We start from the raw sequence: 15,311 nt of genomic DNA on the forward strand, positions 1-15,311 counted from the left end.
GGAGCCTCCTGTGGGGCTGCGTGCCCATTCGACCAGGGCAACTGCAGCCACTACTGCCCTGGGACGCGGCGTTCCCTTGCAGGACATTTGTCAGGTGCTACAGGGGCCTCGCTGCGCACGTTTACCAAGCACTACTGCGTTGACAGTCAAGTCCGGAGAGACGGCTTCTTTGGCTGTTCTGTTCTCAAGGACTTCCTGGTGTAATCCTGTTCGCAGACCCACCTCCGGGGTTGGTATTGCTGGGGTATCTATTCTAAGGTAAGAAATCTATCACTAACATGTCTCTTTCAGATGCACAAGTTACTACTTGTGTAACGATATATCTGTAAGAGACATTAGTTAGTGATAGATTCCTTACTGCCCTGCCCATCCTCCCCGTTCTGCGAACTGGTTACAAGGGTTAAAGTCATCCCTTTCAGGGCCCTAGTTTAATGGCACCAGTGGTCAGTTTCTTGCATGGCTTTGCGTTCCTGGTGTAGAAAGTCGTGTACAGAACTGACGTCAGCGTGCATGGGTGGTGCCTAAGTACTCTCCTTGACGTCACCTCGGTGCTGACGACGCCAGTGACGGACGCGGAGCCGCAGAACGCCACCTACTGACGCGCATGGGTACTGCTAAGCAAAACTTTCCGGATCCAATCTGACGGACTGGGGATATTCTAAGGTAAGGAATCTATCACTAACTAATGTCTCTTACAGATATATCGTTACACAAGTAGTAACTTGTGCAACTGGTCCAGAGGCAAAGCTGGCCTTCTTGCCTTCATTTCTTGGCATTGCCAATAGGTTACTCACAGGGTGTATATTGATCGCAATATGGAGAGTGGCTACGGTTGCACAAGTTTATCAGCTCCCTGACCTGTTTTGTGTTTTCCTGCCAATTACTGTTCATATTACGGATTATATTGTCTCAAGAGAATCACTGTGCATATCAGTTGTGTAGTTTAATGAATGCTTGGCAGTTGTTTATTGTGTTCAAATGTAAGCAGGGTCTCTACGCCTCTCATAATGTGTCCTCACTGGAGGCCATTATGGGTCATTGCCCGACTAGTAAAGTAATATGGAGTGCTGCATGGCAGTTTTCCTTATACACACCAATGCAGATAACCCCCCCCCCCCCCTAGCTGGTGTGCAAAAGTCCTTCATACACCTTAAAGGTTTGCAGCAACATGTTATATGGCCAAATAGTCGTAAATAAATCGTCTGACAGAAATATTGTTGGGTGTAGATTTACAGTTATTACCTTCAATATTTAGCACCGTCAGGTGGTATTTTAGTTATAGTTTTCTGGTACCATGCCATCAGTGCAGTCTTCTTTCAGACTGCGGACAGATCCTTTCTCCACTTTAGCCTCCAGTGAAACTTTCTCTTATGCTTACCTTCCCCCATGATTGTCCTTCCTCTAAGGTGCTATACTTCAAATTTGATAAAGGAACTCGGTGGGTTGTTGCGACACATTTGCTTCTATTTCCACCTCTGAGTGCAGACATCTCTGCGATTACTGTTATTAGCAGCACAAAAATGTCACGATGACTTGAATGTAAATTGTAGACATTAAAAAAGCATTGATGAAAAGGTCAGCTGATTGCTTCTCTGCAGTCTTTCTTGGGGTTTCATTGTTTTGAGATGAATTCCCCTGCTGTTCACATGGCTCTAATGCCAGATGATGATGGCACGTGCACAGTTCGTATCTTTTTCTACATGGTTTACTTGTTTCTAATTTGATTTATAAATGTAATACTCCTGTTATGTAGAGTGAATTTCGGATGCGTATTGGCCATCTTATGTGTCCTAAAGGGATTGTGTAGCAGACTTAAATGCAACATAGAAATGTAATTTTTAGTGTTGTCAGATCTTCTAGGTAAATGCTTTACTTTGAAAAAAAACGAATGATTAATGAGTTAAGTGGGTGGTTTATTTATCGCATCTTTATAATGGGTAGTGCATATGTAGAGCTAGTCGTCAACCTATTGGGGGTGACTGCCTAAACTTATTGTCTCAGACCCTGTGTGTATTTTGGTAGAAGTGTCAGAGTTTGCCCACCATCTTATTTGTCTATATATTAGAGAGTGTGATAGCTGTTGAGTCATTGGCGTGGCTCTGTTCCAAAATACGAGCCCCCCTTTTTGCAGAACTGCTGCTGAAGGCCCGTGGCACCTTTATCCTGTCAAATATCCCATGTGGTCCAATACACCTCATGGACACTCCTGCTACTCCAAGGGACAGCTAGTTAGAGCTATCAACTTTTACCCCCACTTGCTACAGGTATAGCATTCAATCAAATGTAACTCATGAAAAAGAAATCTAAAGCAGTAGGTATGCTGTGAATCTATTAAGTGTGGTTAATAGGTGCTTTCTGAGAATTTGGTTAGGACCTGATAACTAGTTAAACACTTCCCATCTTGTGCTTTCAGGGTTTGCAGTGACTGCGCAGGTGAACGAACATAAGCATCTTAGTCACATTTTTGTCGGGCAAGTTCTTCCAGATGGACTGGCGTATAAGGAAGGTATGTAGTAAATGTATTGTTTTTTCACATTAGTAGTTTTTTTACACATGTATTTAATTTTTATTTACCAGTCTTTTAGAAAAGATTATGATTTCAGCATTGTTTTTTCTGCGTCTGCAATTACCATTAAGTAAATCGCAATGATACTCTCAGTTCTGATTTACATGACAGTAGATCAGAGGTGCACTCTCAAGGGAATGGCTCTGCAGCATATAACAGGGTTACACAGCCATACATTCACCACTCAGATATAATTTTGACTCCCTTGTAATTTGGCCGATATCAGTATTCATTGCTGTTGGTGGTTGGTTTGCTGATCTAAGTAAAATTAGTTTGTGACCTCTACCAAGTTCTCCTCCAGAGAATACTTTGTTCACAGAAAAACACCATTGCAGTGGTCACCTTCGCTTGGCTTTCTCAAATAAAAATCCTGTTTATTAATGAAAACATATTACAGTGGTGTACCTGGAAAAAGCAATGGTGGCTGGTATGGAACTGGGGTGGCGGCGGAGGGGATGGGCAAAAGTTAAATTTAATACTTACCGTCGAACGGCCACTGTCTCTCCTCCGTCGTCTCTCCTCCCGGAAGCAGGACGCCCACAGGCTTCCTCAAGTCAAGCAGTATTGTGATTCAAATAGTTCGGCGCTCAGACGGGGAGTGGGAGCCTGTGCATGTTCACCACCCAGGCTAGCCTGCGCAATACCATCATGCACACTTAAGTGCACATATTTTCTTCTCTCTCTGACGTAAGTCCAGCCAGCCTGCCCCAGCCTAGCTTGCAATGAAAAATAAAATAATATTAATATTGTGTTATTATTATTATTTTTTTTACACTGCTAAAAAACAGTCACTAAGTCTTATAGTGGCAGACCACAAAGATTCCAAACATACTCGAAGAGAAGGATCTGTAGGGCCCTGATGAGGCTTAGAGGTGAGGTTCTGAAGTAACCGGTATTATTCTGGCACTTAACAACTCAACCTTTTCATCCCTGCAGTATTTCGGGCCCTATTTTAGGTTGTGGTATTTGGCTACTAGGCTGATGTGAGAAACTGCCTGGTAGTCAAAAAAACACCCACAAATAGCACGTTCCAAGGGCTGAAATATTAAAATAGTAATCAATGGCTTTATACATTTTTAGTTGTGAAACCTTTCAATGTGAGCTAGTTTCATAGGATCAGTTGGGATTCAGCAGCCTACAATGAATTTGAGATGTGAGTTACTCAGTCAAGAGCCACTCATATTTGCATGTGGTAGCAGCTTTTCCTTAAAAAGGTAGAACATCCAGCTCGAATGTATGAATTCGCTGATGATCCAAGCATATCAGGGGTTTAGTAGGGGTCGGATCATGATGCAATGCTTGTTAAGGTGAGGTCAAAGGGTCCAGCAGGCCCGCGATCAGTCGTTCCACCGCCTGTCTCGCAGTTTAAAGAAGCCGAAGTCAAGGCTGAAAGATTATGAAGTAGTTGGTACAATAGTGACTTGGGAATGGAGTTTCCTGAGGCGAGGCAGTAACTTAATGAGCTTCATAGAGCACACTCCCTCCAAATCTGAACTTCTTATGACCATTAAAGATCGTTTTTCTATAAGAATCTCATTGGCTGTCCATCGTGGCTTCTTCTCCAAAGCCACTAACCGTGGTCCAGAATCTTGGCATTTACCTTGAATTCCATCTGGCCCTGAACACGCTAGACATAAAAGTCTTGAGTAGATGTTTATTCCAACTAAACATCTTATGATCTATTATTCCTGACAAGTGCTTCCCTATGTGTGTTGTCAATTCGCTAGTCCAGTCTACCTTGCTGGCCTTGGGAAAATTCGCTGACGTCTACAGCTTGTTCAAAATGCAGCCGCTAGCCTGATTAGTAGTCTCATGAGAGCAGACCATACTTCTTATGTTCTTAGACAGCTAAACTTCTTGACTGTTCACAGTAGGATTATTTTATATTTTTAAGGCACTTATTATTGTCCATAGAGCTGTCTACTAAGATTTTTCAGACTACGCGGCCACTAAATTCCACTTGGCACAAGCCTCTCAGATAACCCCCTTTTAGCTCAACTTGCCCCTCAATTCTTAAGCCATTAACTGCATTTTGTAACAGGTCTCCTTTTTTTTTATCAACGCAACAAGAATATGGTACTCTCTACCTGTAACCATATGCTGTCTGTCCTCTTTACATAATTTATGACAGCAATTAAAATGGTTCTGTTTAATCAGCAATAAGGTTCCTGTCTGCAGTTAAGAACGCCCCCTCCACCCCCAGCGAAATAAAGCTTTATGCAAATGAGCACTTAATAAATACAACTTAGCATAACATTTTGGTTAAATTGCAGTCCTTTTGACTCTACACCCAGTTCGATGCAGATATTTTTTTTGTTTAAGAGTTTCACAGTGGTAAGAACTAGCTTTTCCAAGATCCAGTTCTGGCGCATATATTTGCTCCCGTTTGTTCAGAGTTTCTGTGGTCTGCAGCCACCTCTGTTTTCAGGACTATAACATTTTGTCATCTTCCAGGCTCCTAGAAGCAGGTGTCTCTACAAGGCAATTTTTAAAAAGAAGTAGGTCCAAAAATTCCAAAAGCTATCCCCAGTTTTACTACTCAATGATGTAGTTTCTGTGCCTACTGTTTTAATCCTTTGCAAGCTAAAATGAAAGATGGCAAAGAACATCTTTTTTGCTGCTCAGCTCTCCCATTCTTTTCCTATTCCACATCCCATCAGCTAGTACAGTGAAGTTAACTTCCAGGGCATTATCTGCTGTGGTACACCAGAATATCCTGCAGGGGGGTAGGGGTAGGCGAGCCTGTTGAAAATTTTCTGCTTAAATGAGTATGTTTATGCAGACATACTCACAGATAAATATATAGGCAATATGGTAAGGTCAGCTCAGTCTTCTCTTCCTGTGGCTTTCCATGTATGGTATTTGAAGCTTATGCAACCAGATGTCCTAAGCATGGTTATTAGGGAATGTGTTAGTCAGTGAATTCCTCATGTCACAAAGATTAGTTCCATTATCCTTCTAAAGAGAGCACAGGAATTTAATGGCTCGTTTCTCAAAAGACACAAAACATAAAGTTGTAACTGAAATCTGTAGATTTCAGCTTTCCAGGACCTGTCATTTATGCTGAAATGTTAGTGTTGATCACATTTACCAAGCAGCAGATGCTAAATTAATTGCAATGTTATAATATTAGTTTTACTAAGACTTGGTTTCTGCAGCTCAAATATCATAAACCAGTGGAGCCTTTAAGCTGCCTGACTTGTACAAAATAGAGAAGATGCTTTATTCGGCTGCATGGTTCTTGAAACTCATTCCTAAGCAGCTGACCTGGCTATCCTGTTTTATTGCACTCTCTCGCAGGGGAGTAGTTTTTAATATTGTGACAGTCATTGGCACCCTAATGCTCTGACATAAAGTCAGGACAATCCTTCAATAAGACCTACATTCAGGAGTCATGCCACTTTATTGAGCAAGTGTGGACATGACCTGTTTAATAGGCATTATCTCAAAACAGAGACAATAAGTTTCAGCTCAAGCTAGGAGCGGTCAGTCAGCGCCAGGACACCGTCTGGTAACAGTGCGCTTTAAAAATGTGAAAAATAAATAAATAAAATTCCGACGTTTTGAATCAATAAAAAGAGCAGAGATCACCCTAAAGCATGTGTATTTTTTATGAGGTCCCAGTTAAGGCAGAGTATAAATTCTCAAGAAAAACTCAGCCACACAGTGTATTTTGGGATATGTAACAACAACCTTTTATTTTGTTGCTGAGCGTGGAACCATGTTGTAGGATTAGATACATTTTATTGTTTAGCATTCATTGACCTGGGGCCTTGAAAACTGTCTTTAGATGCTTTCAAAAGCCCTGGCGCATCAACTGATATTAACAAGCATTTGCAATGCAATAGGTCTCGCATTAGGAAAGTTTGAGCTATTGGTATTGTAAATGACAATTTTTTTATTTAGGTTTTGTTTTTGAAAATAGCGAAATTAATAGCTTTTTCATTTACAATGCCAATAGTTATAACTTTCGCAAATGTGACACCTATAGCATTTGTAATGCAATATGTGTTGTATTTACGTGACTTACGTGTATTGATATTACAAATAATAATGGCTTTAAATTTTTTTCCAATAATTAATACTTAAATAAAAGTTATTGTAATTTATAATGGCAGGGGTGGGTGAGGGGTGGGTGCGGGGGTGTGACGGGGTGCGGGGGTGTGACGGGGTGCGGGGGTGTGACGGGGTGAGGGGGTGTGACGGTGAGGGGGTGTGACGGTGAGGGGTTGTGACGGTGTGTGGGGGTGTGATGGTGTGTGGGGGTGTGACGGTGTGTGGGGGTGTGAGGGGGTGTGACGGGGTGCGACGGTGTGACGGGGTGCGTGGGTGTGACGGGGTGCGGGGGTGTGACGGGGTGTGAGGGTGCGGGAGGGTGAGGGTGCAGGAGGGTGAGGGTGCGGGAGGGTGAGGGTGCAGGAGGGTGAGGGTGCAGGAGGGTGAGGGGGGTGTGAGGGTGAGGGGGTGTGAGGGTGTGTGAGGGTGAGAGGGTGAGGAGGGGTGAGGGTCAGAAGTAAATGGTGGCAGGGCAGACATCATAAGACAGAGAGATGAGACTGCGTGGTGACTGCGCTGGTGAGTTTCATAATCAGGAGGGGCAGAGTCAGCACAGTCTGCGAGGGATCAACATGTCTAGAGGCAAAGCATAGCACAACTAGAATTCCCAAAGATTACAGCAGAAAAGGCTACAGTATTAACAGCACCTATAGTAGAAACCAAAATTGTGCTCCTTACCTTGGAAATCTAGTTAATGGCAGATGTGTAAGTGACAGATTCACTTTTTTTTTTCCAACCAGATTTTGTTTTTTTCAAGACAGTCGATACACGTATATACTGCTTATTGTTCACGTCATATTTTGCACTTTTTGCACGTATTATACATAATCATTACTCTCCGGCGTTCTTGACTCAACATTCCCTTGTAACAAAACGTTCCCCCATGGAGTTGCGCTTGAGTGGATATTTGCAATCCCTGTGTGTTATTAGGTTCTCGTGGGTCAGGCTTCCGGTCTCCGTGTGTGTTACAGTGTTGGCCAGATTCAGATTAGGTGTTCTCCTCATCCGCTCCCTTGTTCTAGCGAGGCTGGCTGCGGAGTGCTTGCCCCACTACCATTGTCCTGCCTGCTTTGTCCTGCCGCGAGAGTGCCGCCGCGCTGCCCGCGGTGACCCGGAAGCTCTTGGCCGGCCGGCCAATCCGCTCGCGGCCGACCAGAAGTCCCGCCTCCCGAGGTCCGCGAGCTGCCGGCGCATGGAGCGCCCTGCCGTCCGGTGTAGCCCGGGTCCCCAGGAGGGGGCCGGGGAGAAGGAGGAGTGTGGCGCCTGTTGCGGGGCTCCTCTGACCTGAGGGAGCCCTGATTTAGATGAGGAGACGCGCCGGGAGGAGCCCCGCCAGAAGAGCGCAGTTGGTGAGTGGGGCCCAGGGCTGATGTTAAGTGCGTGCGTGCCTGTGTGTATGCCTGGGTGCGGGGTGGGGGGGAGTGTGTGCGCGCGTGTGTGCGTGTGTGCGCGAGGGAATGTGTGTGCGCATGCGTGACTGTGTGTGATTGAGAGAGAATGCGAGGTAGGGGATAGTGTGCCTGTATGTGTGCCGTATGCCTGCGTGTGCATGCGCGCGCCTGTGTGTGTGTGTGTGTGTGAGTGCGTGCGTGCATGCAGAGGGGTGGGGGCTGCCTGTGTCTGTGTGAGAGCCAGGGCTTGCACCGCGCATGCGCAGCTATCAGACGCGCGCTCCCGAGGTGAAATCTGACAATAGGAAAGCGCGCGTCGGATTGCTGTCCACTCTCCTAAATACGGGCAGCATAAGTTGTCGAGCTGATGCATTCATGCTTCGCATGAATGCCACATCAGCTCGACCTAAAAAGCAACAGGTGTAACAACCCTCAAAATCTGAGGCAGCGCATCCCAGGGCTTGACAATAAAATGGTGACAAGAAGCATCTCTGAGAAGGAGAAATCCCTGCACATATAGATTTAGTCAAACCCATAATGCTGTTATAATATTTATATGTGAAATCTCTTCAATGTATGGTCTGGAAAAGTGAAATCAGTGTCAGAATATCAATCCAGAGTGACTATTTGAATCGGGTCGATGGATCACACCATGTAAATGAGAACTTCATTGTAAAAAAAAAAATGTAAATGGTGTGCATGGACGGCCCTTTCACTGCCTTTTTACAACCATGTGAGGTTTTTAAAAGCAATTCAAAATTCCTTTGTAGCAGCACATAAGAGATGCTATGTTTGGTAGACAATACAGGCTTCCGTCATATCATGATCGCATCTTACAGCTCACCCTGCATCACAAAGATAATGTAAGGGACATGTTACTTGACTTCTGTATTGTGGTTGTATGAGATTTACCCACAGCATTATACCCCACAATTCATGCAGTGTGCTGAGGGTCTCTTGATCTGCAGACCGCAAGTTTCCTCAGCAACAAAATACATGTTCGATGTTATCTTGGTTATGCTGGGGGAATGTATCCGGCAGCAATGTACACCCAGCAGCAGGTTGGATGTCTATATCGATATCATATTTCAGGGACTTTGGGAACATTACCCACGATGACACAGTTATAAACCAGACATTTGCCGTGAATTTTAGCATATTGCAACAGCATGGTGTTGTGAGGCTATACAGTTGTTTTGTGTGATTATCAACCATACCTTGAATAGCATGACAGGCTAGCTGCACTGTATGGCGTGCATTTTAGTTTTCTAGAGATTTACTCTGCTTGCATTTCTCTCTTGCTCTCAGGCCTGAGAATGGGAAATGAAATTCTTGCTCTAAATGGCGAACCTGTACCTGACTTGGATCTTCGAAGGATGGAAGAGTTATTTTCGGAGAAAAGTGTGATGCTCACTTTACAAATGGGGAGCAGTGGCAATGTCCATGCACTACCGGCAGGAAGTGACATCCCTGAAGACCCAAAGGTCCCTCTGCCACCCCCAAATCAGTCACAGCTCCTAGAAGAGTTTTTGGATAATTTCAAGAACAATACTGCAAAAGGTAAAGTGCCTGTGTGTTATTCTACGTAGACGTCCTTTGTGTTAGAACTTAGATGTGGGATGCAAAGTTATTAAACGTTTTCTGGGGAAACCATAATTAAAGTTCCAAATCTGATATTCTATACACATCACAAACACATTAACAATAAAAAGTGCAATAATGCTAAGGCTTTAGTGTGCTTTAAGTAGGTATAACATTGCAATTGTTAAAATGAATGGAATGGCATATGAAATTTTGCGGTTATGTGGCGTTACAACGCATGCCATTACCCCGCATGCCGTTGCAACGCTAAACTTTACCCCGATTTGCTGTCGGGGGAGTCCTGGAAGTTGGAATACATTAATTTTCTATTCCAACTCCAGTGTGTGCAACAGTAGGGAAGGTGTTGGAGTTAAATTCAACCCCTTCTACCCACTACTACACACCTTTTTCTTTGCAATGGCATGTAGGGTAATCGCATGCTTTGTAACAGTTGCGGTGTGAAGGCTGATTCCCAAATGTTGCGTCCTCGACCGGCTGACTTGTACTAACATCCACAACACTTGTTTCGGGATAGAGATGAAAGAAAGAAATCAGAGATGAAGAGTGATGTATGTCACAGAATGAGCTTCTTCTGAACACTGACTAGTGGTGCCTACAAGCATTTATATTTGCATTCTAGTCACTCCGTTTCAGACATCTGCTTGAAACATGGGGCTTAGATGAAACTCTGGTCTTCAAGATTGTTATCCTTATTATGATCTGAATATGAAACATATTTATGAAGCGCAGCTCCACTTGCCCCACGTACCCGTACTGTGTAGTCCTCAAGGTTGGTAAATGACTGGTGAATTTGCCTCATCAATAAGGCAGAGATTACCTGTCATAAATGCTAACATTGTGCTGTTATGTGTAGATCTGCTCTGATAAAAATCTAAAAGCCAGCATCCAGATATGCTACGTTTATTCTAGTTATTAGTCACATCAGTGAAGGAGAGAGAGATGGGTAAAGTCACTTATACTTGAGATCTGTGACTTTGGTTTTGGGCACCTGTGTGGCCTCCACTTCCCGGGCCATGGGAGTGTGTTAAAAGAGAGATTCAGTGGGTATGGAAATGTAATGGCAGGGGACATTTGAAATAATGAAGAGACCAATTTTGATTTGCAGAATCAGTCCATTTTTATCAAACCAGATAGTGCAGCTTTCCGGTTTGCTAAAGACATCTTAGGGACACTTCAAAAACCTTTCCAGGGAATGCATTCTGCCCGTTGCTTACCATTGGCTTGATTTGTAACTCACACTTTCTGGTGTTTTATTTGCTCGCTTTATTTGTTTTAGGCTATCCAGGTTCAGTTTGACCCTACCAAGGAGCAAAGCCTTTTCACCCCACCTTTCCTTGTAGCCTTCCACAAGTGCTTCTTTCGGTAAACAGACCTCTATATCTTGTTAGGTCTCGCCTAGCTTTTGCGTAAGCAATCGCTATGCGAGAGATTTATTAAGGGGCACCAGAAAATGCTGCCAAAGACCTTTGGAATGCGGTTTATGGCCAGTGCATGTGAGGCATTCAAGCGCAAAGCTGGCATCTGGCATCGGACTTGAAAGCAGCAGACTGATTTCGCCAGCGCTCGCTCGGCCTCACTTCCTGCCCCCACCTCTCTTACAACAATTAACTTTCGTTATCGCTCACACCCCATATGCTCCTTCCCTCCCACCCTTTGATGTCCGCTTTTCTTGTTGTTTACAAACCATTGCGTTGGTTCACTCGCTCACAATTTCCGAAGAATGAATGATGATAACAGGAAGAAACCCTTCTTCCTGTTTTCATCATTCATTCATACTGTGTATGCTGTATGCCTCACGCTGCTGCACGGCACAAACTGCTGCACGCCACACGCTGCTGCACGCCACACGCTGCTGCACGCCACACGCTTCTGCACACCATACACTGCTGCACACCACACGCTGCTGCACGCCACACGCTGCTGCATGTCTCACGCTGCTGCACGCCACACTGCTGCACGCCACACATTGCTGCACGCCTGCTGCACGCCTCACACTGCTGCACGCCTCACATTGATGCACGCAACACACGGCTGCACGCGTCGCGCTACTGCACGCCACACTCTGCTGCACACCACACACTGCTGCACGCCACACACTGCTGCATGCTTCACACTGCTGCACGCCTCACACTGCTGCACGCCTCACACTGCTGCACGCCACACACTGCTGCACGCCTCACACAGTTGCATGTTGCACACTGCTGCACGACACACTGCTGCATGCCTCACACTGCTGCACGCCACACACTGCTGCACGCCTCACACTGCTGCATGCTGCACACTGATGCACGACACACTGCTGCATTCCTCACACTGCTGCATGCTACACACTGCTGCACAATCATATGTTGTGTTTGATATATAACGAAAACATGTTGTGTTTATTTGCAATGTTTTGAAAAATTCTCATTTGAAATCACTAAAATCAATTCTGAAAACGCATTCAAGAGTGTTTATATAATTTGTAGCGTGTTTCGCGCTTGAGCAACAGTGCGCTAAGGTTAAGTGTCATTTACACTTAAGATAAGGTTGGCAAATATTTAGGGCACGTGATAGGGCAGACGTGCTACCTCAGCTGCACGCTTTGAGTTTAAAACTGTATAAATAGTAATCACAGTATAATTAAGAGGAATAAAATCAACAGTGAGTGCTCCTCTAACCACACTAAATAACATTTTGAGAATCTGTCTACACGGAGTGAGCACCATGGCTTATGACCAAATCTCAAGCATGACAGAAAACAGGGCTAAAACACTAGCCTACACATCTGAACAAGCAGACAGCATTTATACTTTAATTCAGGACGTTAAATCATCAAATGTGCAAGGCAATACCATCATTCAACAATTAAAGCAACTTGAATTTCTTGCAAAACGAGAGGTAAACCAAAAGTTACATGCATCAACCCTGGTGCAGTACCACAGGGTCAAGAGGATTCCACGCGGCCTAAGGATGTCCATAAAACCAATGCTACACAGATTTCACCTAAACAAGGAGTTTATGGAGAAATGGTTCTCAATTCTAAACAAATGCTCGCTGGACTTGATCCTTTTACTGATAGAAGAGCTGGCAAAAGTCATTCATGAACTATCAAATGAAATTGATGAAATAAAACACAACTTGGAGTCTCGGATGGACAAGACAGATTGGGACAAATCATTGGAGGATCTAAACTCAAAGTTAGAAAGATACCAAAAGGAGCTTCAAGAGGGCAAATTGAGGAAATTTAAGCGCGACACTTTGGACTATAAATTGAATGAAGTGTACACGTGGGCGGAAGTTTATGCCCAGCGAAGAACATTCCAGAAGAAAAAGACTGTTGTAACCTCAGAAGAAAGTTTAGTATCCGAAAGTGAATTGAGTACAAGCAGACCGGCAGCTCAAACTCAAATAGCAGAAACAAGCACTGGTCAAACATCAACTGAAGTTACCAAATCCACCACTACAAGTCAGCCTTTTTTATCCCAGGGAGGGGATGCAAGTCAACCACCAGGGAAGCAACAGAAAAAACAATCAAAACAAGGAGAGGAGGTAGAAGGAGTCCGAACAAGAAGCACGAGGTAAATTTGGTTCTAAACATTTCAAAGACTGAACTGACAAATGACGAAATGAGAATGTTGAACAAAGGATTAGGATTCGTTCCAACATATGACACCAATAACTTGGAAAATGAGATTGCGTTCTTTAAATTCATGAGGGTCCTTAAACTCAGACATTTCTTCACAAATGTGGTACCTGAACAAGCGGCTAAAGAGGAACCAGAATTCCTAGAGTTTAAGCCGAAATCCAAATTTCAAGCCCCAGTAACACACAAGATTTTGGATGCCTTTGAAAACTCTGTTCTCAACGAAATGGAGAGTATGAACCTGAAGAAGTCAAAAAGGAAAAACATCTCTATTTATGATAGATCCGTTATAAAAGGCCTTCAGGAGAATCAAAACATTCACATACAAAAAGCTGACAAAGGAGGCGCCATAGTTATTATGGACAAGTCAATGTACCACAGGAAAGTGAATGAACATGTAGAAGATACCATGACATATCTGAAATTGGATAGAGATCCTACAGACGAATTGCAGCTAACTCTCAATGAAATCCTGACCAAAGCGTTTGACCAAGGCCACATAACTGCCACGACCAAACAATTTCTTACAGTGTCAAATCCCAGGAGACCATCACTCTATATGCTCCCCAAGGTGCATAAGAATCTCCTAGATCCCCCCATGCGTCCAATTGTGACCGGGTGTGGCACCATTTTTGAACCACTCGGTCAGTATATTGACACATTTTTACAGCCATTCGTTCAACAATGGCCATCGTATACCAAAGACACCAATGACTTTCTTTTGACGCTAAAAAATGTCACCATGACGAGTCCTACATTATTGTGTACCATTGACGTCAAGTCATTGTACACTTCTATTCCCCACCTAGCTGGATTGGAAGCCGTGGAATGGGCTTTGCTACAACAGAATCCGATAAGAGCTAACAAAGTGTTTATTTTAGAGCTATTACATTTCTGTTTACATCACAGTTATTTCAAATGGTCCTCTGAGTTCTTTCTCCAACAGCATGGAACATCCATGGGATTTGCCGGGGCCCCGGCATATGCCAATACTTTTATGGCGAAATTTGAGGCAGATCACATGTACAATAACAAATTTTGGAATGATCACACAACCTTGTACAGGAGGTTTATCAACGACATTTTTTTGATGTGGTCAGGAACTAGACAAAGCCTGGAACTGGAGATAGAAAGGTTAAATCTATGTTCAGAACATATTGAATTCACGCATGTCATAAGTGAAAAAGAACTTTCTTTCCTGGATGTTTTAGTCAAAATTGATGATCTACAAATTTCTACTACCACATATAGAAAACAGACTGATGTCAACAACTCACTACTGTATCAAAGTTTTCACACCCAACATCTTAAAGATAACCTTCCGGTATCTCAATACATGAGAATCAAGAGGATTTGTTCTGAAGAGGATGAATGTAGAAAGAACCTAGACTTGCAACATCAACGTTACAAAGACAGAGGATACCCTGAGGAGGTGTTGAAGAAAGCTGAAGACCGCATTAAAGCCTATAGCAGAGAGAATTTGCTCATTCAAAAACCCAAAAAACTTCAAGACAGACAGGTGTTTGTATCTAAATTCTCTACAACATCTAACAAATTGAAAACCATAATAAATAAACACTGGAACCTCTTAAGAAATGAAGTTGATTTTAATGGGATATACAACAATACACCCATTTTTGCCTACAAACGCTCAAAAAACCTAAAAGAGCTACTAATGACCCCAACCAGGGCAATTGAAGAAACCAACAGAGGTATGAAGAAATGCCAAAACTGTGTACATTGCTCCAATGTAATTGTAGGCAATGCGTTAAACCATCCGCAAACTGGCAGAGAAATAAAATTACATTACAACGGTGATTGTAACACAAAAAATTTGATTTATTACATCAAATGCCCGTGTGGCAAAATCTACACGGGAAAAACAGAAAGAAAACTTAAAACAAGAATTTCAGAACATAAGAGTACGATTAGAAACAAAAACACCAAAAGTAACTTAGGCAGACATTGGAATGACAATAACCACAGCATAGCTCAGATAAGGTTTTCCATCCTAGAGGTAGTTAAAATTCATGAGGGGGTTGATCTCACCAGATCCCTCCTCCAGAGAGAA

General features: G+C 43.5%; 1 protein-coding gene across 2 annotated transcripts in view; it reads left to right on the forward strand.

The window, feature by feature from the left end:
- TIAM2 (TIAM Rac1 associated GEF 2) overlaps window positions 1-15,311 on the forward strand; it is a 313,756-nt gene that overhangs the window by 149,040 nt on the left and 149,405 nt on the right. For both annotated transcript variants that reach the window (XM_086927397.1, XM_086927398.1), the window contains exons 13-14: window positions 2,414-2,506; window positions 9,322-9,573. In XM_086927397.1, coding sequence (XP_086783523.1) covers window positions 2,414-2,506; window positions 9,322-9,573 — 345 coding nt within the window. The remainder of the gene's footprint in view (window positions 1-2,413; window positions 2,507-9,321; window positions 9,574-15,311) is intronic.

Source organism: Lissotriton vulgaris, chromosome 6 (genome assembly GCF_964263255.1).
Source record: "Lissotriton vulgaris chromosome 6, aLisVul1.2, whole genome shotgun sequence".
Taxonomy (NCBI): Eukaryota; Metazoa; Chordata; class Amphibia; order Caudata; family Salamandridae; genus Lissotriton; species Lissotriton vulgaris.